The 26,107-nt window shown below is 45.6% G+C and overlaps 1 protein-coding gene across 3 annotated transcripts in view; it reads right to left on the bottom strand.

The window, feature by feature from the left end:
- The window catches only part of DIS3L2 (DIS3 like 3'-5' exoribonuclease 2), a 191,343-nt gene that overhangs the window by 98,901 nt on the left and 66,335 nt on the right, over positions 1-26,107 (bottom strand). For all 3 annotated transcript variants that reach the window (XM_065844959.2, XM_065844960.2, XM_071812717.1), the window contains 3 exons: positions 21,240-21,346; positions 19,858-20,105; positions 12,945-13,118 (listed from right to left, as the gene is read on the bottom strand). In XM_065844959.2, coding sequence (XP_065701031.1) covers positions 12,945-13,118; positions 19,858-20,105; positions 21,240-21,346 — 529 coding nt within the window. The remainder of the gene's footprint in view (positions 1-12,944; positions 13,119-19,857; positions 20,106-21,239; positions 21,347-26,107) is intronic.

The raw sequence follows: 26,107 nt of genomic DNA, 5'->3' as shown, positions 1-26,107 counted from the left end.
AGGAGAATCGATAGCTTATCCCAGATGTTCAGGCCTGCAACCACAAGCATCTGCCACCCATTGCGAATCGTAGCTCCAGGCAGCTCAAAAATTAGCAGATTGGTTTCAACGAAGTGCATATTTGCAGTCTGCCCTGGAAAGAAGTGAGCATAAATACACGGGTGCCAAATTCTGAACACATTTATACAATGGCAGCAACTAACGGGCTGCTTTGCTGAGATGTATTTGGCCAGTGAAATCCACCGCGGAGGTCAGCGGTGGCCCCAGTTCAGTGATCTCAAACTGGGGGGACGGCGGGGTGGCCTCCAGGCCCCCGTGCACAGCCCACGGCCCTTCGGGGCACGCTGGCCGGGTTCTGAGCAGCCTCTGAGCACGCAAACTGCAGGCACAGAGACAGCTTGCCGTCTGGGATGCTTAAACTCACAGACGCGAAGCTGAAGAGGAGTCCAGACAAATACTGATTTAGCATTTCTATGTGCAGCACAGCTGGGCTGTGTTTTACCATCAGGCTCAGATCCACTTGTTTAAAGTTACTCAGGGGACTTGGACTTGTAGCTTGTCACAGGCAGTTTATTCTGGGCACAGACTGCAAGGTGAGGTAAGACAGTCACTGAGCAAGGAACTCACGGAATGATCCTCCCTGGCATAAGGACTCCGCAGAAGTGCTGCAGAGCCGGTGGCCAGGTAGTCAATGGGACAAGAGAAGCCGATCTGCAAGCAGAGCTCAAAGTTGATGGCAGTGCGATAATCCCGGCACACGGGAGTGCACCTCGCTGAAGTTTTCTAACTGCATCCCACTTGCCAGTAACTGCATTTATTAAGTGTGATGAATTATATTTCGGGTTCTTGGTTTTTATTACTGGAGAAGTTTCAGACAGCTATAGGAACCGCGGCTGGCATGTGGGAAAGAAAACAATGCAGCGAGCGATGGGGGCGCAGCACCCACATACGCTCCCGTGGGGCAAGGTCCCCGAGGAAGGCACCTCTCATATCTCCTTCTGCTCTTCCTCCAGCCCTGCCACCATCACCTTTAACCTCCAGCACGCTGCACCTCTCATCCCAGAGAGAACCGGCACAAGGCAACGAAAAGCGAAGGGAGGAAGGGCTGGGTGCCCCGGCGCTGTCCCCTGCCAGCTGTCCCCTCCCTTGGCACCCGCTCCTGTGCAAACCTCCAGGAGGCAGCTGACAAAAACCATCTGGGTGAAGAAATAACATTGCTCCCAGCTATGTGGCAAGTCCGCCCCGTGCAGAGGAAGGAGCCGTCCAAATTCCTCCCCTGACCACACCGCCTGGCTGTACAATGCCCCAAGGCTGTGGCAAAAGGGATCTCGGAGAGATCAGACCACATTTCTGACCGTAAACGATAACCAAACCAAACTGCAGCGGGGTGGATGACTAAACCTCAAAGCAACAGCACTTTTTATGCACCTGCTAACAGAGATGTTGCTTAAGTACAAGCAAATGGCCCAGCGACTGTACGTCCATTTGCACTGACTACAGGTAAATACAAATTGGCAGCTGTCTCCAGCTTCTGGAAGGCCACCAAGGTGACCTGGTGGGTTACAGAGCTTGATCACCCCTCCCATTCTTTAAAAGCCCTGAAGGTGCCATCTTTCATTGTCACTACACCTAATAAAAATCTGTTTTACTCATTTTGAATTGTCAAAACATACTTTGTAAAAGTAACGTGATGTTCCAAGCCCACTCCTTCCAACATACACACAACTCGGTTAGTTAAAGGAAACTGGTTTAGGAGATAGAGACACACAGAGAGTTAAGAGATTTTCTGGCCTTTATGTGGGGAAGGACTACGGATAAACATGGGCCTTTCAGAAACCCCCAGCAGTGATCAAAAAATAAACATTTCAGCGTGGAAACTTCCCCTTTCTACAGAAAGCTCTTAGTCCAAAACGTATGTTTAATGCAGGTTTACAGAGGTGGACTTGCTCTGGCATGGAGCTTCTGTTGATGGAAGAACAAGACATTCTCTTCCTCATGGCCAGAGGTTTCGTGCACCGGAGCCAGGCAATGCCTGCAGGGGTTTGGGAGGACCAGGGGACGGCTGGCACCGAGTGTGATGGAGCAAGAGTCAGGACAGCAGGTGCCACGCAACCTGCCAGCCTGCAAACCAACCATCTGGGGGAAAAACTGCAGAATAGAGCACTTAGTTTATTAGACAGTAACGATGGCATGCACATATACAGGCTGGTATATCAATCGCAATTTGAGGAAAGCTAATTAAGTGCAGTGCTTCTTTGCACAGCTTAAGGGAGCCTAATTAAAGCGGACAAGCGTGTCTGCAAAGCAGTTAGTCTTTTTACCTTTAACACGACCTAAAATAAATGGCTCATGCAGCAGCAGAGGTAAGATAAGTAGTCTGTTGGTGAGCTGGAATTACCACCATGGTAATTAAAACCTTCACAGATCACAGGACTGCAACAGCAGTTTGTTTTTCTTTGTGCAAATACGTACATCTACGCAAAGGCATTCGCAAGAATCAGCAGAGAAAATACAGTTAGTACTGCAAGGTTTTGTACAATATATCTATTTTTGCCAGCTAAACTGTTCGGAATTCAATGTATCAGTTAGTTTAGCCATAATATATAAACACCTAGGAGATCACAAGTCCCAGTGTCCAGGGCTCTGTCCTCACTAAGTGGAAGGCTACTTGGGTCAAGACGAAGCATTGCATTTGTAAGCCATGGGCTCGGGCTGTATTAGAGGCAAGGTTCCCGGCATGGCCAGTTGTTGGGCAAAGCTTGGGTGCCACCAGTGTGATTTTCTGTAGAAAGCAGCTTGGTGCTGCTAACGGAGAAAAGCACCAGCAGACAAAGCAGTGCCGTGCAACCATGCAAATCCTCCTCACACGACTGGACGGCCTTCCCCGGCAGCACAGAGATGAGTCAACCCACAGCTCTGATTTTCGCCACTCTAACAAATGCCAACAACCGTGAAATAACCGTTCAGAGAAATGCATCTACCCAATAGAGCATCAGAAAACCCTCGGTGAACTAAGATTTTTGTCCTTACCAGCTGAAGTGACCATTGGCGAGAGGCAGAGTCCTAAAGAAGCGAGGACAAGCCAGATACGCAGGAACCAGGGAGAGCAGCGATGGAGAAAGGGCATCGCAGACACCACAAGCAGAAGCCAGCTGGGCAGCCTAACCATGTCCACGTTCTGTGAGCTGCACCCCTGCCAGCCCTGCCACAGCCACCACCAACTCAGGTCACTCAGATGGAAGCCCAAACTTTACCATTTACCTGAAGCTGGACTGCTCAGGGCTGAGGTCACGGGTACAATTCAGGTTGCCAAGTCTCACAAGAGAGAAGGGAGCTGAGTGTCTCCGTGAGCAAACCAGAGCATCTGAGGAAGGCACTGAGCAGGGAACCCCTAAGGTCTCCAGCAGGAGATCCAGCCAGGCAAAGGGTCTTGGGTAGAATTAAGGTGCCTGAACTTAATTACCTTATTTACCTCCCCATCCTGATTGTCTCCCAAACTGAGTCAGCCTCCTGCAGTGTTTAGCGGTCACTCATAAAACCAACCCATCCAAAACAACTACAAAAGAGAACAAAGAACCCATGGTGTTCACTAGCACGAAAAAGGAGCCTGAAACCCGCTGCCTGTGAATTCCCAGCACACAACCACTGCGCAACTGAAAATTCAAGCGTATCAGAGGCTGCCACCCACACACGGACCATCCCGCCCTGCCCAGGCTTGGTGCGGTCCCTCCGGTCACCCAGCAGCTCCCGAAGCATCACCATAAATCTCTTCTTTCCAAAGACCAGATTGCTGCACCTGGAGGTGAGACAGCAACAGCCATCATTACGTTTATTAAAGTTTAGGCAGTACGAGCCTTCTTTAAACTTGAGTCTATCAGTGCTAAGACATTTACAGTGCAAGCGAGTGCATGTCTAGACACTTACAATGCATTTACATTCTTCTAGGGACTCCTTAGATTGTCCTGTTCTCTCCACTTTGTGAGTACATACAATAGCCTGGTGGGAGTGAAGGCTCAGCCTCCTGGTTTACCCTTATTAACTTCAGCTCAAAGCTGGCATTTTAAAATTAAGCACAGCAAAGGCACTTTTCGAATCTTTAAGCTCTTCAGGTCATTTGTAAGACCCTGCTGAGCTCCATCTTGCAAAACTTAAACAGACATCATTTCTCAGAGCTGGAAACAATTGTTTTAATTCGGGAACAGGCATCCTAGAGCTGTCAGCTCACTCCAGCAAACGCAACTAACATTTTTTCACACAACAGTCCAATTGTTATGGCAACCAGAAAAATCAATCTCATTCTTCAATCGTAAGTAAACCCAGCTCAACCACAACGTCTGCGCAGGTTTGTTATAAAGTGCCAATAAGCATGGGACCAATTCCACTGATCTTCATCACTCAGATGAGGATGAAGTACTCCTCTCCAAGAGAAATTTCAGAGAACAATCAGTGCCTGAACATTTTAGAGACCTCAACAACCCACTCCTAAAAGGCATCTATTACGTGTAGTGTCTACCACATTTGTCACACTTGATGCTGGCAGATTTTAGTTAAAACCCCAGAGTGGCTGCTTCCAAGACAGACTCTTAAAGGGAATATGGTACAAAAATATGCATGTAACAGAAGTACCCTGACAAATCTCTGACGGCACTCCCAAAGCCCTGTAACATACCAACAGAGATACTTGACACATTACAAAACTCCTTTTGCATGGTGCATAAATTTCAAAATGAAGTGAAATTACCAAATTATTGGAAGCAAAAACTGCCCTCTCCAAACACTAATTGTTATAAGCCCCACAAAAATCCAGCACAGCATAAAATGCACTGAAAGGCCAACTTTCTCCATCAAGCCAATACTGTTCTTTTTAATTTCCCTGTGTTTATGTTTTAGCTGATGTCCTGTTCTGGTTCAGAAAACAGACTTTGGTCCAAGAGAGCAGCTGACAATGACTCCTAATGTGTTACACATCTTCAACAATAAACATTTACATTTTCATCGAGGTCTGCTCACTGGATTGCCGAACCAGAATCGATTATTCCTTCTATATGTTTACGGCCTCCCAATAAGGAGGAAGAATGAAAACAAGAGCACTGCAGCCTTGTAACATACCTAAACGGCTTGAAAAGCCAACATATATATAAAATGAGATCAGAGTCTCGGAGAGCCCGAGTACCAGCAGTATTTCCTACAAGTCATGCTGTAATTGTGCCACAAATATCATGAGGTCTCTGCACCGCCACTGTCCCACGCAAGAAGGTGGAGTGTAATTGAAAATGCACTTGCATTATATAAACTGCTTTAATCATAGATGCACAGAGCTAGAAATGGAAGAGACATTAGGTCATCCAACCCCCATAGGTCAGAGCCAGACTGCTCATGACAATACATTCACAAGGACTTTCTCCAATATAGTATTAAGCATCTTTAGCAATGGAGTTTCCAACACTTACTTTAGCAGTCTAAGCTACAGCTTATTTTAGGTAGAACAGGAAAGCTTTCCTCTTTGTTTTACCTTACTTGTCCTCATAACACCCCTTTCTATCCTCCCACCACCTTAAATGATCCTAATTTTTTCACTTCGGTCCACATATTTTAACTATCAACTACTATGTCTTTCAAAAACTTCTAGTTTCAGTCTTGGCAAATGCACATTGAACAGTTAATCCTTCCTTGTAAATCAATCCCTCATCTCCCAGAATATTTTTGTTAGTTTTTTTCCAGAGTGCCCCCTTTCTTATCTGTGCTCTGGTATCTCCAAGTACAACTCTGCCTCATACAGAATACCTGCATATGTGTGATCCATATTATTATTTGTATTTCTTTTCAGAGACTGAGGGTCTGAGAATAACCTCAAACAAGGATCCAAACACCAAATAAGCATCAGTGCAGATGGAGAGGTCAAAAAGTGCTTCAAGACCACTCAGCTCCCAGTGTTCGGGATCAGAATGGAGCCACACAGAAAATGCTGCCCCTTGTAAGGACCAGCCTGTCCCAGTGACCAGCCCCGAAACACCACAGTGGGGATATCCTACCACACCTGTTGTAGAAGTTCTGGATTTCTTCATCTACATCACCAGAGATAGATCCTGGGCTGACAGCAGTACTTGGAACCTTCACATCCCTATTTACCCCCATGCTACCCAACCTGCAGAGAGAAGGATTTCTGCAAAGCACCGCGGTATTAAGGAAAGTGGCAGTATTTGGCACACCTGAACCAGGTCATTTAACATATACAAATATGAGAAGATTGGGCACTTTGTTCTGCTCATCACACAGTTAAAGCTCACTTTGTGATCCAGTTGAATCCAGCAAAAAATGGAAACACTCTCAAATTGATTTAAGATTTTACCCTCATCTCCCTGTGTTATTCTCTCCATAGAATAGGCAGCCAGGCAGGAACAAGACTGTATATATAACAACTTAGTTGCAGAAATTATTACTGTTTTCCACAACTAAACAGATTCCTAACTAAGTAAGCTTAGTTTTGATGGCCTGGAAGATCAGAACACAATAATCCCATCCAACTGCACACCACTGATTCCACTCGAAGCTGCACTTCCAATGACCACACGCGCCTTCCTGTAAGGAAAAACACCAGTGAGGTTGCCAGTGTGTCTATGTACACCAGCCACTGGTAACAACAGCACTTGCGAGCAAAGACCATGCATCATTTCGCACAAAACAGTGTCACCACAACTGCCGTAGCTATAGTGTAGTAGAAAATGTTATGAAAACACAGAGGAGGACCTGAAGAAGCCAACCAGAAGCAAGGAGCTGAATCACATCGCTCTGACAGGAGCACCGTATTTATTCAGAGTTCTACTTACGCAGTTAATGGGTGAGGACGGAGCTAATGTGAGCTCTCCCCATCGATCCAAGACCGTTCTCCAGGCTGCCTGGACAGCTGAAGTACCCAGAGCAGGTACAGCCATCACCACCACCTTCTGGAATCAATCCTGTCAGAGGGGGACTAGATCTGATATCCTCAGACACCACTGAGTAATCCTTTGTATGCCTTGTGCCTCCTAATGGAGAACATTAAATTAGTCACAGAACAGCTCAGGGAAAGGGCAGAGATCATAATCTGGCCCTGTTTGTGTCTCTACTCTACGCCAAGATAACGGTCAGGTCTGTAGCAATGTTGCTTATACATTCACTAAACAAGTCATTTCTCAGTTTCCATCAGAAACCAGAGCATTTTTACATATCCTATTATAGCTGAGTAAGTCTTGCTCTACTTAACGCTAGCTTTTTGTAGTGGAAAATCTCCAGGAAACAAGCTGTTTAGTGATGTTTTATCTGACTCGCACTCATTTCTAACCAAAGCCGTCCACCTGCCTTGAAAAGACATCTGTTTCAGAGGCTGGCTGCTTTCCCCCAACACCCCTTGCACAGCTCAAGGCTGCCATGTTTACCATCACCTTTATCCACCAATAATCTCCTTGGGCATCTACAGCAAAGAGCACGTTGTCAAACCTTTACTATAAGCACTGCTAATCCCTCTTACCAGCTGTAACACTCCTGAAGAAAGAAATAAATAGAGGGCAGAAGTGCAGCGCAAGTCCTGTCCCGCTGCCAAGGCTTTGCAGCTACAAACTGTGTTAAGTGTGGAGTTTCCCTGCACAGTGGACACAGAGACACAGCAGTTCAGCTCCACTCTTCCTCCTTTATCAACCAAAGGAAGGATGCTGCTTTGCTGAATGGGCAGCCAAAATTACAATTTAGCCTTCGATTAGACCGATAGCTTCAAGTCAGCTGAAATTGAGGTCACATGCTGAAATACCAAGATGCAAATTTTAGCTGAAAGCTTCATTGCGGTCTTAGAGCTGTTTGCCTCCAAGAGCAAAGTTCATTAACTCATTAACTCTGCCCTGCAAGGGAAGCAAGTGAGCATTAATTGTCCCCTGCCAATGCTGTGGATCCTTGCTGTCCCCTGGTCTGATACCTTTCAGGTCTTCTAGCAGCCAGGAGCAACGCTCAGGCTCCTCATGGCAGGAACAGACAGTTGTGCTGCGGTTCAGAGGAACCTCCGCAGAGAAATGGGCTGACAGGAATCTCATGAAGCTCAAAGTCCTGCACCTGGGGAGCAATAACCTTGTGCATCAGTACAAACTGGGGACCGACCAGCTGGAAAGCAGCTTGGCAGAAAAAGAACTGAGGTTCTGATGGACAAGTTGAACATGAACCATTGTAGTAAAGATGGCCAAGAGCCTCCTGGGCTGCATTAGGAAGTGTTGCCATCACATCAAGAGATGCAGTCCTTCAGTCCTTCCACTCTACTGGGCACTGGTGAGCCCATAGCTGGACTGCTGTGTGCACTTCTGGACTTCCCAGTACCAAAAAGACATCCACATACTGGTCCACATTTGCTGAAGGGCCTCAATGATGATTAAGGAATTGGAGTACCTGACCTACAAGGCCAGGCTTAGAGAGCTGGGACTGTTCAGCCTCGAGAAGAGAAGGCTCAGGCAGGGAGATCTTATCAATGTGAAAATGTACCTGATGGCAGGGAGTAAAGACAGAGTCAGTGTCTTCTCAGTGCTATCCTGTGACAGAACAAGAGGCAATGGGCACAAAATTTCACTTAAAGGTAAAAAATATCCAAGCTTTTACTTTAACAGCAATTGAACCCCAGAAGACGTTGCTCCAAAGGGTTGAGGAATCTCTATCTTTGGAGATATCCAAAACTCAACTGTATGCAGCCGTAAGAAGCCTCCTCTGGTTGACCCTGCTTTGAGCAAGGGGGTCGGAGTAGACGATCTCCAGACATGCCTCCCAATCTCAACCATTTGGTGATTCTCAGGAGTTCAGGGCTGCTCAGTTGCAGTCAGTCAGTTTCTGCTCTTCAGACCACATCCATCTTGCAGATAGTTCAGATTTTCTCGCCACAGCACCCTTTCTCTGCTCAGTATTTTTAGCTCATTGTTTTGTATTTTGCCAGCTGAGAAACTGCAGTTTGTAATTTTACCTTCAGCTTCATATTTCTTCTTAAAAGTGAATACAATGTCCTGTTTATAATAATAAAATCACTAGTTGGCAGGATGACATCAAATGGAAAAAGAGAAAGCAACTGGAAAATTTAGAGCAAGCAATTTTGAGTGCCAAGTTTCACATTTGTAATAGTCCAGCGGAGGTCAACAGGCTCACTTATTATTAGGCAAATGGTAAAGAAACAGATATCCTCAAGTTCTTCCATGTTAGACTATATAAACCATCTCCACTTGAACAGGTTCTAGCGCTTTCCAAAAGGGTGATGTTATACATTTTCCACAGTAACACCAACAATGGGAGACAAGCAAAAGGCAGAACTGCTTTGCAAAGAACGGCCTTTTTTCTCTCTCCAATATTTAGGTTTTTGTTTCCCACTATGCTCGGACTTTCCTGGCTTTAGTTTCTTGTCCCAGTTAAGCAGTAAAGGAAACAAAAAGATATGAATGAAATTAGAAACATTTGGAACAACTCTTAGAAATAGCTCTTGGGTTTTTTAGATTCCTGGCTACACCTCTTCAAACGGCCTCGTCCTCCTCAGCCCCCCTGGCCCGCACCCACCTTGAGATGTGCGGCTGTTCCTCTGCCCTGACCCCTCTGCTGCTCGGCCTGTGTTTTATCCACACCACCGAAGCACTAAGTGCAAAGCAGAGCAAACAAGGAAATGAAAATTACACGCTGAAACACTGGAAAAGGCCGGAAAATGGCTGAAACTTTGCACCCATCGAAATTTGTCTCTGTGACACCAATCCGCCAATGTTTCTCTAAAAGCAGAAGCCACACACTTCTCATGAAAAAAAATACCAGTTCCAGTCAACCTGAATAATAAAATGAGAACTCTGGTTCTATCTGTATTATCACATCTAAGGTCCCTGGAAGGGACCTGTTCTGATACTTTACGAAACTTCATGTTCTCCATAAAAATACAACTGCAGTTTGCAATGCCAACCCCTACTACTTGCCTAGTGCTTTTCAGTACAAGTTTTGGTGCTCTTTACAAACCAGTAAGCTGGGAGTGCCCATTAAATATGTCCCTGATTTTACAAACACATAAACCCATGCAGGTAAGAGAGCAGATGTCCATGGCAGTGAGCACTAGTGGCAGAGTAGTGAATTAAATCACCTAAAAGGTTTCAAAGCCATCCACGAGGTTTGGATCTTTTCTGCCCTAAGTAATATTAAAATATTATGTAAACCTTTCTTTGTAAGCCATTACTGGAGAAATAAGGGAAAAAAAAGATCCCTTGGAAGCAATTCTGCGCAGGCTACGTAGGTGAGATCACAGTTGCTATCCAAACAGACTGTGCATGGCAAGAACAGGCTTCCTGTAAAACTGTAAGACTTGCAGGAAGATCAAGGAACATATTTACAAGATGGCATGGACAAAATATCCTTCCCTCTTCTTGCCCAGCCTCAGCAGTTTGGTAAAACACAGTCTCACCTCCACTGAAAACCACGCTCACAAATGCCTCCAGTGCAGAACTTCTACCTCCGTGCTCTGACTCACAGTCAGACCCGACCACATCGGGGACACCAGTTAGCAGAACACAGGTCACTGTTCGACGAGGAACAAGTCACCTCCCGGGGTTAAAGGAAATAAGGAGAAGTTATCTCAGGAAGAGGAAACACCAGAAAACCCAAGATTTTGCTCAGGTCTCAGTTCTAAATCCCAAAGGCTTAATGCACAACCCTAGAAAATTTACAGCACTGGAGAGGATTTACTATAGATGAAAGTATTTTTAAGCCAAACTCTAATTTATGTTTACTCAGGTGAGCAATGTGTAAACTGAATTAGGATGAGCTACTCAGAAGTGTTAACGTGGGTGCTTCAGGAGGAAAGATGAGCCTGTATTTCACTGTAATTTATCTTACATTGTACTCCGAGTACTGTACAGTACCTGTGAGCCTCACAGACCAAGGCGCACAACGTACAGCAAGGACGGGCACCCACAGAGGCCGGTGCCACTGAACACGGGTGAGCTCCCCGGGAAAACAAGGCACAGCTCCCACGTTCAGGTGTCTTCCTCGGGATGCCATCCCAGGACGGTCTGTCCAGCTGTTTGTACCACAACACGCTTATTGCTGACAATATGAAAGCAATATAACACGTAATGTCATATTAAAGCCATGGGACTTGTCAAGAACAGTGTCTGAAGGTCTGATGGATGAGAGCAGAGGAGACGTCAGCCAGGTCTCCAACCACAGGCCCCAACTCAGCTACAATTCATGCTCCATTTATTAATAAAACTCATGTTTTCCTGGGTAGACAAACCTCTCACTGTGAGGAAACAAAAAAGACAACCCATCTGTATTTTACTTTCCATAATGAGAAGCCTCATGTTATCTCATATGTGTTTAGACTACAGACTAGTTAGTCAGCGGTGTTGCAGTTGACATTAAAAGGATTAGTAAACTAAGCTCAAATAATTGTCTTTAAAACCTTGACTGTTAAATGTTTATATTTGAGAGGATCAAAAGGAAATCTACTTTGTAGTGTGCACTGTGGTCGGGAAGGGGCAGAGAGGGATTTAAATGGCTTAACTGCAAAACTGTTATCACCTTGATAAGTCCCAGTGTAATAATTCAGCAACAGAAGCAAGAAACGCACTTGGAATTTGTTTCCAAAACTAATTGTCTCACTGGAGACAAGTCAAGCTACTTATTTGCTTCAAAGAACTTGGTCAGAACAAACAGAGAATGCTACTGAAATGGAGTCAGGAATATAAAAATATGCACTTTCCAGTGACTTCTGAACTGCAGCTTTCAGTATATTATACATATATAATTTCTTTTTTAAGCTACTCGAAGCCTACAGTGTGGATCTGGTACCTGACTGTTACCACCAGTCAATCAGGAGTGTGATTCTCCCCTGAATTATTCCATTGTGTGGCAATGGAAATCCAGCAAAGCTGAAGCACCAAGGAGGCTGCAGTGCAGGATTCGGTCCAAAGGAACATCTGGAGTGCAGGTACAGATACAAACAGCTGCCATTTATCAGTTTATTCGCTCCAGCTGCTAACACCCATGCCAATAACACAGATAAACAAAGAGGGAGAGAAACTTGCTGCATACATGCAGGTGCTTAGTGCAGCATCAGGGGGAATCAGGCTCATGGGGCTGTTTCACCTCAGCAATGTGCAAGAAAGCAATGAATCTGCCAACAGAGTCAGGAAGCTCCAGCATAAGCAAGGATGGGAGTGGAAAACTCTGTATCATCTTAGAAATGCATTTACTGCTTCAACTTCTTGCACCTTTCTTTATTGCAAAGTGAGGTTCTAAACAGATTAATTTTCTTTTGTCTTTAAATCTTTTCTAGTAAAGACATCTCCGAAATGTGACACTTTGGAGCATCACAAATCCACTCGTTTTGTGTGGACCAGCAGTGTCAGTGTCTGCTACCCAACAGACAGTGCAGTTCCTGAAAGGTAGTGGGGCATCACTAAGTCACAGGGGTGGGTGATGTGATGGAGGGACAGCACTGGGCAGCTGCTGACCTGACCAAGGGCCGCCATAAACTCCACATTGGGTCTTCAAAACTGAGACAAACGTTGAGACTAGACTGGAAAACGTAGGACTGTCTCTACCTGCGCTTAAGTTTCAAAGTAACGATATCCAAGATCACTCGATCTGCCAGGCATTCAGAAAATCTCTGCTATAAAACTACCACTCAAATACGTAATACATTCCAGACAAAAACATAAAGCTTTCAGATTATGTGCCAAACACCAAGTTTTCAGTAGTTCCTTTGAGAAAACGCCTCTTTGCCTCACAAAATACTTCTCCAAATAACTGGTCTTCTGGGTTTGTAAGTATTTTCAAAAGCAGTTTCTTTTCACGCTAGCACAGGTAACATGGTACACATAATGGAGTCAGTGCCTTTCAGTGTGATGAAAGCAAAACAAAATAACACTGCACCAACCCAAGGAGGAGCGTCGGACCGCGCTTTTTGTCTTTACCTTAAATCTCTTCTTCTGGCCAGCTCTCCGGGTGAGATAACCCAGGGCAGGCTCTGGGGAAGACACTCCAGGGCTTCGGGGGGGAAGTCGGAGAAATCCACACCGTACTCTGTCAGGATCCCCTCTGTCTCCGGCTCAATCTCCCCAGCCTGCCCAAGACTTTTGGCCAACTGCCTGCAGAAAGAAAGAAAGAAATGCTTCTTTTTAGTGTATAATTACCACCATTGTGTTGTTACCGTCCCCACAGAGAGGATGCTGAGCCCTCAAAACACACTCTTTCACCCATTCACTTCTCGCTGAGTTTTGGCAGAGGACTTAGCAGGAATTCAGACCACACCATGACTTCCGTCTGCTGGAGATGCAAAACATGAGTCAGACAATTCACCTGATTTTAAAGAGATGTTTCGTATTATTAGGCTTTTGCAGTGGTAAAGCATCAAATTTTAGGAAAACTAATACATCTAATATGAATAAGAAAAGCACAGCCCTTCATGCAGGCTGCTCTAGCTTTATGTGTGGCTGGTTCCCTCCAGATCCTCCTTCTCCTCACTACTGAAAAACATGACTTGCTCCCCACTGTCTGAAATGGAGAACGGGTTCCCACCAGACCCCAGATGGCTCTGCAGGAGATGGTTCCAACCCTTTTGGGATCTTTTGATGCACCTCTGCTTGAGCAAACTGATGCCCTATGAAGACATCGTAGGGTGCGAGGAACCTTACAGGAGTCGCACACATGGACATGCCCACAGATCATCTTTCCAACCATTTTCCAGGCCCTGAGCATTCCCAGTAGTTGGTCTCTCCTCTCCTAGCTAAGCAGAAGCCTCTGAACCAGAAGCCAGCTGGAGAGGAGCCAACGATCCAGAAACAAGTCACAGACAGAGGGAACTGTCCCCCACATGCTAATAGTCTTTGATGAAATATTCTGCACATGTGTGGATGAGGCTGCTGCTCTGCTATGCTGAGAGAAAGTTTCCATCTGCTTCAGGGCAAACTCCAGCACGCGTTTGTCTGAGTGTTTCGGTGTCAAACAAGCGGTTGCTTCTGGACCCAGCACATGAACGTTTGTCCCCTCCCTACCTGGTTACAAATACTACATGACAACCTATGTCCCACAGTGCATCCCCTTGTCCCCTTTCTCACCCTTAGATTGCTCTACAGTACACAGAGGTAGATTATACTTTTATGTTTTTAATATAGTGCCATTAGGCCAAATGGGACATTACAGCCAATAGAGATAACACTCCTGACCCAAGAAAATTACAGCTGAAATGAAAGCAAATCCATCAAAATATGATACAAAAGAGAGGGGTAATAACACAGTGCAAAACCAGCCACTCTAATAAGTGTTTTTCCACTGCATAAAATACACAATCATTATATTGATCCTTCTGCTTTAATTCCAATGAGTGAGAAGAGGCACTAATTACTTTCCTAAATTGGGGCCAAAACAGTGCACTTGTCATTTGGATGAGCAAGATGCTCTCAGGGCTCAAATGTGCCATAAACCCACTGAACAAACCCCATCCACACAGCACAAACAACCCCATCTTCTTTATGGGAGCAAAGCTCGCCCTCCTGACAACGGGAAGGGCTGTGCAATAAACCTGTCACGCTGTGTAATATGCTGGAAAGGACTGCGCGCTTCACCGCGTGGTAAATTGTAGAGTTCACGTTGCCTAGCTTTAAAATAAAAATGAAAACAAGGATAAAAGATATTTCCCTCCATTGTTTCAATTTTATGTACAAACTGTATGGCAGAAATACGTGCATGTTTGGCATCAAGGCTGCGTTCTCTGTTCCTGCAGCTTGGTCCCAGTCTGATCCTTATTTTAATGTAAATAAATGAGGCATCAGTTTTATCTCCCCCTCTCTCAGCGGTAACAATAAACCAGAGTAGTCACCACTTCATTTCCAGCGTCTGGTGTGGAGCTGGGAGACTGAGAAAGGACGAGCCCATGAGCACCACCAAGGATGGACTGATTAACAAGAATGGAGAAGAGAGGACACGTTGCCCTACCAAAAGAACTGGCAAGAGCTTGAGTCTCCGGTGCCCCTTCTCTTGGAAGGGCAGAGCTGAGAAGTGCACCAGGAGGGTGGCCGGACGTCTGCAAGACAAGTCATGGAAAGGCCTCTGAATGCCAGAGTGCTTCCAGCTCTGTCTTGAAACCCATGTTCTCTTGATCCGTTTACTGAAATTAGATTACGAACCTCAAGGGGTTTACCCAGAGGTTTGATATAGGACTAATATTTTTTTAATAGTAATTAACATTTGATTTACAGCATTCCAGGGAACATTTCCCAAGTACCCTGAAATAAAAAGTGTACAACTGACTCTAATTGGGGCCATGTTACAGTCACGCAGACGTGATGACTTGCATCAGAGCAAAATCTGACAGGACAGCATGTGATCAAAGGTAAGGCATATAGGATCACCGGTGGCCCCGCAGTAACAGCCAGGCTGCAAAATCACTCATGGGGCACCGAGGGCAGCAGAATAGTTCAAGAAGCTTATAAACAACAACAGGCACAGGGCCCAGCGGCAGCGAGACGTTCTGTCTGTGACACCAAGGTTTACGTGTGCCTCTTTCCCTTTTTTTTTAACGTTAAAAGGTAAAAAAAAATATAATGGTCACAGACGTAAACATTTCTTTTCAGTGACGTTGATGGGGAGCATTAGGGCACGCTGGAGGGTTCCTTGAATACCCCTGGGCTGATGTCAGAGACAGTGGGAGCGTCCACTGACGGGAACGTGCCGTGGGTATTGCCATGGATATTTCTCCAAAACAGCCATGGCTGCAAGATCATTGAACTGCTCTGAGCTGCACACTCACCGGACCTCGACCTCCCATCCCTGTGCTCTGGGGCAGAGCCACCCTCATGCTACCACCTTCCTCTTCATGGGGACACTGACCACATCTATTTGGACGCCCATTTCTACAAACATTCCAGCCCTTTCTGCTCCCCAGACTCAGCTGGAACCGGACAACGTGTTCAAAGGTTATATGATAAGAATTCTCCAAAAAGACAAGGCATAATTACATAAGGCTTGTTTCCTTTGGAAAGCCAGGCAGGTTCCCAAATGGGAATTAATAACTTCCACGGGAACTTAAGAACTTTACTCAGTATCTCCTGGAACAGACTTGTCCACAGTCATCCTATATGGAGGGATTCTTTCAGCAGCAGAACATCCTATACATCAATAAGCCACTGCTACTAGAGGAAGCTTGTACAGAGGGGACAGCAAGGAAGGTCACCTGGCTGCTCAGAGCTCGCAGGCTTGGTAAAGCCAGAAAGTCCCAGCGGAGACGATGAGATGTCTGCAGGGCCGAGCATCACAGAGACAGAGAGCACCCGAGAGCGCAGCGCAGCCTCGCTCCAACCACGGCCCCGCGGGGGCTCCTTCCATGGGGGCGCAGGAGCATCACGGTGGGACCACCCCACACTTCAGAGTGGTGCAGTGATCAGCTGTGCCGTGGAAATGCACATTTCCTGAGAGACGGTCCCACCTGCAAGAAGGTGTTTTTCCAACAGAGATACACTGCTTGGGGATCAGACCTTCCCTTAAGCCCTACAAGGAGCTACCCAAGGTAACCAGTCATTTGCCCACACACCAAATACTTCTGTGAATTAAAAATAACAGAATAAAATGCCAGAGATGAAAGGAATTCGAGCCACTTGGATGGATTTGGGAAGAGCGTCAAGCAAAAGAACGTCTCACAGTTTCATTTTATTGCAAATGCCGTGACAAATCTTGTCACCTTGACAGAACAATATCTAAGGCTCTGAGGCAGAAAAGTCACAAGCCCTGCATGACACAGAGGAAATCAGTGACCTGACATTCTACTACTACATTTGTTTCTAACAGTCTCATCCATCATCATATGTGGGGGAAAAAAGACTTCACCTTAACCATCTCCAAAAGTGTGGAGAGGTCTGGACTGGACTAATTTTCCAAACCACCTCAGATCCCAACATTGAGAAAAGGTCCCCAGAAAATAACCATACATGGCAGTACTTGTAATTTTCATCTGGAAAAGGAGAATATTGTGGAGATATCTTGCGTCACCTACTACCTGAAGCAGGTACAACTCAACAGCATTACACGGCCACGGTAAAGTCACTTCTCATGCAGGAGGTCGATCAACAACACATTCAGGACATCTCCAGTGGGACACGGAGCCATTCGTTCCTCCCTGCTCCTTCCCAGCACAGTTGGGGTGACACGGTGGCCTTCAGAGGGGACAGCGTCTCACTGGTGACCACCAGGTGGCAACCACGACACAGAAACACACCCCCCTCCCCACGGGGACCTCCAGGTTGCCCAGTGCAGGTGACCACCCTGGGTGGTCAGTGCCACCACCAAACTCTTGGCCAGGACACCCCACTGCTCCAGCCATGTGTGGTCACTGTGAAGACCAGAACATGCTGCAAACTGTGCTTGGAAACCTGGCGCTGAACTTCCCTAGGGAAAAGGAAAGCTGAGGAAGATGCATGACCATCCTGGGGGAATTCAGTTGCAGGATGGAGAGTACCTGGAAACACCCAAGGCATCCAAGGGAAATGACTGTCAACTATGGAGGGGGTTTCCCTTGTACTTCCAGAAGATTTAGATGGTGCAGAGTGATAAACTATGGGTTTCTTAGTCCAGATACCTTCAAAACTACGGTGGTGGTGCTGCTGAAGGCTTAACATGAAGTCTCTGGGCAGAACTAAGCAGTGCACAAGAAAGTTCAAAAACCTAAGCAGTGCATAAGAGCTGCAGCTCCCCTGCTCTGCTCTGCTCTCCTTCAGGTGGGCCACGACTAGCAACATGCTTATAAAAAAGCTTACGAATCAGTCCAAAAGGAAACAGGAATTTTTGGGACCTTCAAGAGGTTTCCTTGTCTTTCAGTGTTTAAACAAGCATGTATTTATAGTTAAAAACAAAAATGGGTCATCAAGGTTTTATGCTCCCATCCCCACAAGGCACTTACTGAAGTGCAACAAGTCCCAGAGGAAACAGCTACGTATGAAGACAATCATGGACATTTTCTTTCCTGACAACACCCTTTACATCACGGAAACTATAAAAACAGCCAGATGAGAATATACAATATTGTCAGATTAAAGACACACACATTAGCCAATTAAAAAAAGACACTAGCCCATCCTCCTAATTTCCCATTTCTGCTGAAAAGGGGGTGGTGCGTGACAAGAAGCCAAGCAGTACAATCGCCCTCCAGTCTTTTCTCTGCTGGAGTCAAAGAAGGCAAAGAAAATCTCTGCCAATAAGAAACTTAATCATAGTGAAGTTCACAGCACAGCCAGCCCCTCGTTAAGTGGGGCCACTCCAGTTCATGCACCATGGTTTAGCTGGGAGATAGTGAGTGACTTAATGGCTCATGCGGCTCTCAAGGAGTACATGTGAAACTTGCTATTACTGGGCACACAAAACAGCCACAACTGATAGTGAACTCAAACTCAGAGAACCAGGGACTTCAGTTGAGTTTACTTTTAGTTTTAGGGTTGATAAATCTGTGCAAACATACTCTTAAAAAAAACAAACAACAACAAAAAAAGTTTCATGTAAGTTTTAAGCTCTACAAGGAGTTTGAGTTGAGGATTCCAAAAGCCACGGTGCTGACACTGTACATCAGTTGTGCTACCTCATCAAACAGCTTTACAAGGTGAAGAGTTGGGCTTTATGCCCACTACTGCTCATGCTCCAGACTACATCCAGATCTCCAACACCTGTGAAATTCGACCACACCATTGCCATAGGTCAGAGTTACCTACTCTGGATCACCAGCTAAACCAGGACTACTCAATTTTTGCCACGATAACTGATGCGTCAATGTCCACCATTTCTTAACAAGTCCCACTCAATAGGAAACAGCATGGCCACTCCAGGCAGGTGCTTGGCACACTGCCGCAATGCCCAAGGAGGAGTGAAAATGCTGAAAACTACACGATCTTCCTCAAGGAGAGGCAAAATGAACTTGCAATCTGGATCCAGCCCAGCATAGGCCATTTGAGTGGCCCTGGCTTAAAATCTCCTTCACAGTGGTCCCTGCCATTGGAGCTCTGGACAGCAGACTATGGTGCTTCCTGAAAAGCACAGAGTGCACCGCCCTTCTCATCTACTTTAGGAGTGAATTAATCTCCCCACAATTTCTAGTATGCTTCCTCAAAGCGATGCAGATTTAAAACCACAAAAATCTCTGAATTTTTTCTACTTCTTGTCCGTAAAGACTTAGCAACCCAAGATCAATCTCACAGCTACAGATCTCTCCCTAGAAGAAGTGAATTGCCTGCACACTTTGTACTCTTCTTACACAAAGGCAGGAGAGACTGAACGGCTGCCAGCACCTCATGGTGTTTGTGCTGGTCAGGCTAAGTACCTGTGTGTGTTCCCTCTAGACTGCAAGCTCTTTTGAGCAAAGACTGTATGCTCATTAATGCTGTGATGTCCAGGCACACTGAAGAAAGCACCAAAAGAAACCAGCATTATGTAGCCATGAGATCAACTAATCTCATCACAGCTTACCCACCAAATACCAGAGGGCTACAAGACACGTATCTTGTTAAAAGATTCCTGCCTCTATTTCACAAGTAATAGGACAAGAGGAAATGGCCTCAAGTTGTGCCAGGGAAGGTTCAGATTGGATATTAGGAAAAAATTCTTCATGGAAAGGGTTTTTGGAAACAGGCTGCCAGGGCAGTGGTGGAGTCACCATCCCTGGAGGGGTTTAAAAGGCGTTTAGACGAGGTTCTTAGGGACATGGTTTAGTGCTAGAGTTAGGTTATGGTTGGACTCGATGATCCTGAGGGTCTCTTCCAACCGAAACAATTCTATGATTCTATTGTATGCATCAAACTAAGTGAAACCAAGAAATCTCAGTCATCTCTACTTCCCATGGCAGCCACATACCCTGTTGCAAAGTTGCTGTCGTCTTTCCAGTCCACTATGCGGCAGATGAAGAGCATACTCGAATAGTCCTCAGGCCTGGTCACAAAGTCTGGAGGGCAATCAGCCAAGGACACGTAGGCCCTGGGCACTCTGTGGTCCACAGGTGAGAACATGGCACACCGCCTGAACAGTTCACTGTTCCTGTCTGCCAGAAGCTTGATGAAGCCTGTAGCTGCTCGGGAATGTTTCTTTTCCAAAATATAGACCACCTGGAAGAGGCAAAGGTTCCTACAGTTAATACCTTCAGAGAAACTTATTTTCTTTAACAGAATAGGAATACACAGAGGCTTAACGGAATATCCGGAAAAATCACAAGGCCTATATCATGATTTCCCTGCATGTGTATATGTGTGTGTGCATTTTTTAACCAAATGCCTATTTATAATGTATTTTCCTTGCCATCTTGCTCATGGCTATAGAAGAGCTAAGTGCCCTCCAAGTGCTAGCTCTCTACAGCAATTTTCTTGATTACAGAACAAAACCAGACAAGAAGCAAACGCTTCCAAATGCAGGGAATTAGCCACAACATACAAGCAACTCCTGTAAAATCTTTCATTTGTATCCTCGGCCTGTGATTTCGACATTCAGCACAGAACAGGCCAGTCCAGAAACGGTGCCGCTGGCAGATCCAACGCTAACCACAGGAAAGGATGTGCTGTGGGGAATTTGGCAGCTCTCTCCTCCTCTCTGTGCTTTCTGAAGTTGGGGGTTATTTTACCTTTATACAAGATGGCTTTGAAAAGAATAATAAATTGCAATATCACTAAATAATTGTTCCAGAGAGGTGTTCATTCAGGCTATATTTTTGTAGACCATAATAAATCACTGGATAACAGTATTATTATAGCTGGTTTTCTAAGCTTATACAGAAGAGCCCTTCCAGAAGGTTTCAGGAGCTGCACCTCTGTGCGATTCTCAGCGCTGGAACTGCCACGCTGGATGAGACCAGAGGGCAGCCCAGTTCACAACAGGGACCAGAATCGGAGCCTGCAAGCGAAAGCAAAAGACGAGGAAGAGACCTGACCCTGTAGTCCTCTTATGGTCTCTTAGCATGTAGAGACTGATCCAAATCTTGAACCAACACCCTTTCCAAAGCCTGTACGAATTAATTCTGACAATTTTGGATATCCTGACACTCGTATTAGTAGTCAAACAGAGGGAATTTAAACTGGATAATGGGTAAAAATAACAAGACACATGATTTTTATCAGATAGGACAACTACTCTCTTTGAAATGGAAGGAGGTGCAAAGATCAGCAGATGGAGACTGCGAGGAGGCCAGGGCCAGTCTCCTTCAGCCTTTGGGGGGACACCCATGTCTCTTGTCCCTCTCCACGAGTTACCTTGGCCGTCCTTTGGAGAACCTTGTCTGGTAAGAGCCGGGGATCATTCACCTTGGGTCCATCATCTTGCTCTGCTCTGTGCGCAGCGCCGATGCCAACAGCCTTCTCTGCATCGAACACACACAACAGTCACTGTAGCACATCCCCATCACAAATCTGTATTGGGCGTTTGCTGTAAACTACAATACAAGGTGAATCTAGTTGATTTATCTGAAAGGAGAGAGATCTCCCAAGTGTTAGGATAGCTAAGCATGAAACAGTTATTATTCTCCAGAATACCACAGAGAACAGATATATGTTCGCCTAACATGTAGATCTGCTGAAAAATGACAAAAAATCAAACTAAATCCAACCTTTACTAGTACAACTGCATCAGCCATAATATACAAAATGGTGGAAAACACATTCTGTTTATTAAATACTAAGAGCTACATGAATTTCCTGTCATTTCTTAGTTGGAGTCATTAACATTATATAAATAGTCTGTTAAGTACATCATTCATTTAACACTTAATTTCCTTCAAAACCCTATGCAAGGTTACAAAAATCAATTTTTATCTTCGAAACTGAAACCTTATCTACTAAGCTGCCCCTCTTTGTCTGTGGACCAGGATGATGAGAAAGTCTTCTGAAAGTAATCGCTACACACGACAAACAGCTCCCTCTCCCTGAAACTTCTTCACCGGACACTGAGAATATTTAAATCAACTGTCAGTTTCTAGTTTGCATTTTTTTAAATACTCAGGTATCTCAGTTTGAAAATATCTGCTATAGGTGGCTGGCACATCAAATGCATTTAGGGCTTACAAACATCCGAAGGGATTTTCGCCATGAGAAGGGTGGGACCGGGCCCTTCTTGAGCTGCATCTCTGCGCAGAGCATTCTTCAGATGGGAATATCCACGTGCTCTTCTCTGGAGGGCTCGCGGAGGATGGATGCCTTTTTCCACTTATATAGCGATCACATCCATCTCAAGCACATGTGCTAAAACCAAGCCCCGAGCCTTCAAAAGAAATCTTGCTTTCTTAAAGAGCGACCGCGGCACCAACTGCGACTTTCAAGGGACGTATCTGTCACCGTTTCCCTTAGAAGACACGAGATGAAGCAGCGTTTTGCTGAGGACTGTGCTCCAGCAGCCCAGCGGCGCCCACGCACGCCAGAAAGCCCGCGGGAGGACCGCGGTGACACGCAGCCCCCAGATGACACCCATCTGTCCCGTGGGGATCCTCGGCAGAGGCTGCTGGTGACATGACGGATGGCGGGGGCCAGGCTGCGGCTGCTGGGGCACCGTGGCGGCAGCAGCTTGCCCCGAGGGGACCGGCTGTGTGCCACCGCCACCAGGGCACCTTCACAGATGGTCCCGCCACCGCGGACGGGCTGGGTTGCCTTCGGCAACGTTACCCCAGCAGTCGTCTGACAGTGACGGCGACGGCTCTAATGACAAACTCTGGCTCTCATATGCTGCTAATTATCCCCAGCTTTGCCTTCTGATACAAAGCTCTTCAGACTTCGCCTCTCCCTAGAGATCATCTTTTTCAGAAGAATCTAAGTGACTTTTATTTTATCTTTGCTGACTTGCTAGCAAGGCTGAGAGGAGAACAGACAGATATTCAGGGCTTTAAATAAAAATCTATTTCCCTCAAAAAAGCAGCAGTAACAGCAGCACCAACCCCTTTCTCTTTTACTTCTACTGAAATTCAGATGTGCCACAAACAGGGTTATTAAGGGACAAAACCACCCAGAGTTTCACAGTGACAAACAAGCTGAGGAAAAACATTGCTTGGATGACTATAAATAGTTTAAAAAGTAGGGATACCCAAGTTACACACCTCATTTGCTTGTCTCCTCTAAGATCTCTGCCAGCGAAAGGTCACATCAAGCGATCAGTTAGCAAAGAATAAAAGCAAGGAGCTGCTTTGTTTTCTTAAAAATTTTCAAGCCATCGGTTAATAGTCGTGGGTTTATGGTGTGCCAACCATAAAGGCAGCTGGGACAAAGAACAGGACGATCTGGAACAAAGAAACACTGGCAGGCGCGGAGGGCGAGGGGAGGTTGGTGGCCTTCCAAAGGCCATGCTTGAGACACACCTGCCACCAGCACAGGGCTCTGCTGGAGCGAGCCCTCTCCCACCAAACAGCACGTAGTGGTTGGAAGGGAAATGTGTTTAAATGTGTCTAAATGTGTTTGTAAAAAAACAGGAGCTGCACTCGCCGCTTTCCCAGCGCCGCAGAAATGACGGCACCGACTCAAGGGACAACAGGCAAGGGCGAGACAAGCGCCAGGAGCCAGGCGAGGACCGTGCCCACGTCAGCACTGCCTGCTTTCCACTTCTCCTTCCAACTCTGCGACGCTGCTCCCATCTTTTCGCAGAAGCAGCTTCCCCTGTCAAAAAGGAGTCAGCAGTGGTGTCCTCAGGAGGTATCACACACACATACATGCAAAAGCACAGCAGCACCAAGAAGGAGCTGTCAGGGGGAGCACAGCAAATGGGCCACCACAGCTTCCTTTGAGATGAAGGACACGCATGGCTGGGGCACTGTCCCCCATTTGCTGAAGCTGAGCCCCATGTGAACTCAGTACAGGTACCAGAAAGCGTCTAAATTCTCACTGTAGCACATGGTAGAACCTGCCTTTTTCCCTTCACAGCCAAAATCAGCCAGGGGCCTTTGGCTGGCTAAAGAGTACCTTCTTCCTCAAGGGTCTCTCCAGCTTCAGTACCCCTCCCAGGACTATTAGAAACTCCAGCAGAGGTTGGTATCTACAACTTTACCGTCAACAGAAGGAAAGAAGGAAGCAAATCCCAGCCATCTACTTATTTCTATCCATCTTTCTTAATCAACTTCAGTATCTAAAAGGTCATAGTGTACATTTACTGATGGGCGATGCTCCGGAGACAAGGGATAGGGAAGAAGATGCATGAGGAACTCTGCACTTTTGGGGCCAAGAGACATGGATTCTGTATAGTTTGTAGCTGCTCCTTTTGAAGTTAAAACTCTGTTAGTGCCAGGGCTGCGTCTACAGCCCTACAGCAATGAGGGTTCAGAAAGGACAGCTGTCCAGATCCAATGTCCGCCTGGCTCGGTTGTGAAATTAATGCACAGAGACCTCAGTGTCAACAGCAATAATCTGCCATGTGAGTCTGGTACCTGCATTCCCTAAATAAACTCCTGACAGTCCCTGGCTTTCGTTGGACATCCCCCTTCCCTTCAATGAAACTGGAATTAGTTGGGTGGGCAGAGTGGGGAGGAATCAGGGCACAAACATCTGGCACAGCAGGGCAGAGCCACGGAGACAATCCTAAAGGAGAGTTAACTTGTGAGAGGAGCAGGATTCTGAGCAGGGGAGGTGGGAAAAAAACTCTTCGTATTATGCCAAACGAAAAATGAATTATCCTGACCCCTTTACTGCGGTGGTTATCCAATGACCATTCAATATTTCCACCCTGGGCAAAGACATGTTTTCTGAGAAAGATTTACTATGTTAGCTTGGGCAACACTTCATAAGCTTATCTTACAGTGAAAACACACTTCAGCAGCTAAGATCCAGTGAAACTGCATTATAATCTCAGTGTTTTCCTTTCAGCGATTATCTGACAAACCAAAACTGTAACAGCCTTACTTAAAAAAAAATTAGGCACTAGATACAAAAAGCAACTCAAATTAGTTATGTTATTACCAACAAAGTAGATCCAGAACACTTGGAATTTGCCTCCCCATGTATGAGATCAGTTTAGGCAGCTTCAACACACACTTAGATTTGCCTGACAGGCATTCCTAGCTCAAACTTCTTTTAAAAAGACCCCCAAATTTCTTTCTACAATTAAATCACCACGACATTAAAAGGTGGCCAAAGCGGACCAAAAGTCATCAGATCAGAATTCTAATTACTTGCGACAGATCCAAAATTATTTGCACCAGGTTTGCATTTGTCACTGTGGAAATTTGCAGCTCTGTCCAAAAAGAATACAATTAAAGATGCAATATCCACTTGCAAATGAAAATATATCGCAGTTTCAGATCTCAAAAACAACTCACTGGAAAAAAAATCATATTCCTCTCTGGATGGAAAGAAACAAGTGTTTGAAAAGAACAATTCAATGTTTGCTACTTCAGCTAGGAAAATAATCTACTTGAGAAGTTAGTTGGCTTATCCTACACAGGCACATCTAAGAATCCCATCAGAAGGCATTATTGATATGAAGCTTTTAAAATAGAAAACACTGCTCTTCACCTTAGTGCGCAGATCCCAGCACATCTGTAAACCTTTCAATAGCAAAGCTACTACTTATTTAATGAAGTGACAATGCTTCGGTTCTCTGATGTCTGCTTCAATAAGCAGCTTTCAGCATATTATGTTTTAGTACCAAATACATAAGGAAAGTGGTGTAACCCAAACCAATTTATTATAAATATCTCAAGGATTGTGTGTCACACTCAAAAATTTCGTGTTTTTGGAAGTTCAACACAAGAGTAGTGGAAATGAAAACTCACTTCAACCCAAAAACGATACAAATGCAGGTATAGATTTGCCCTGGATGACACTATTACACTATTCTGCTATAATCTTCATTTAAGGAACAAAGAGAAGAAAACATGTTGCTCTTTAGAAGACAGTACAAGTGCTCTCCATATTGTGTCACCGGTGGTGGTTCTTCCTCCAGAACACAAAGCTGATGGTAGGAACCAGAGGTTCACATCATACTCGGCCCTCCCTTCACCAAGTAAACAAAAAGGTAATTTTCTGAGGATCAAAGCAAACAGATCTGGTTTCCTCAGAAACACCTGGATGATCTCAGTTCCTACAAAGTTATTTCGGTACCTACAGAGGCAGGAACTCCAGGTTTCTCCTGATCTCAGCAGGTTTTCCCA

Source organism: Patagioenas fasciata, chromosome 9 (assembly GCF_037038585.1).
Source record: "Patagioenas fasciata isolate bPatFas1 chromosome 9, bPatFas1.hap1, whole genome shotgun sequence".
Taxonomy (NCBI): Eukaryota; Metazoa; Chordata; class Aves; order Columbiformes; family Columbidae; genus Patagioenas; species Patagioenas fasciata.
Note: the sequence above shows the minus strand (reverse complement) of the source record. Positions and strands in the feature narration are given on the sequence as shown.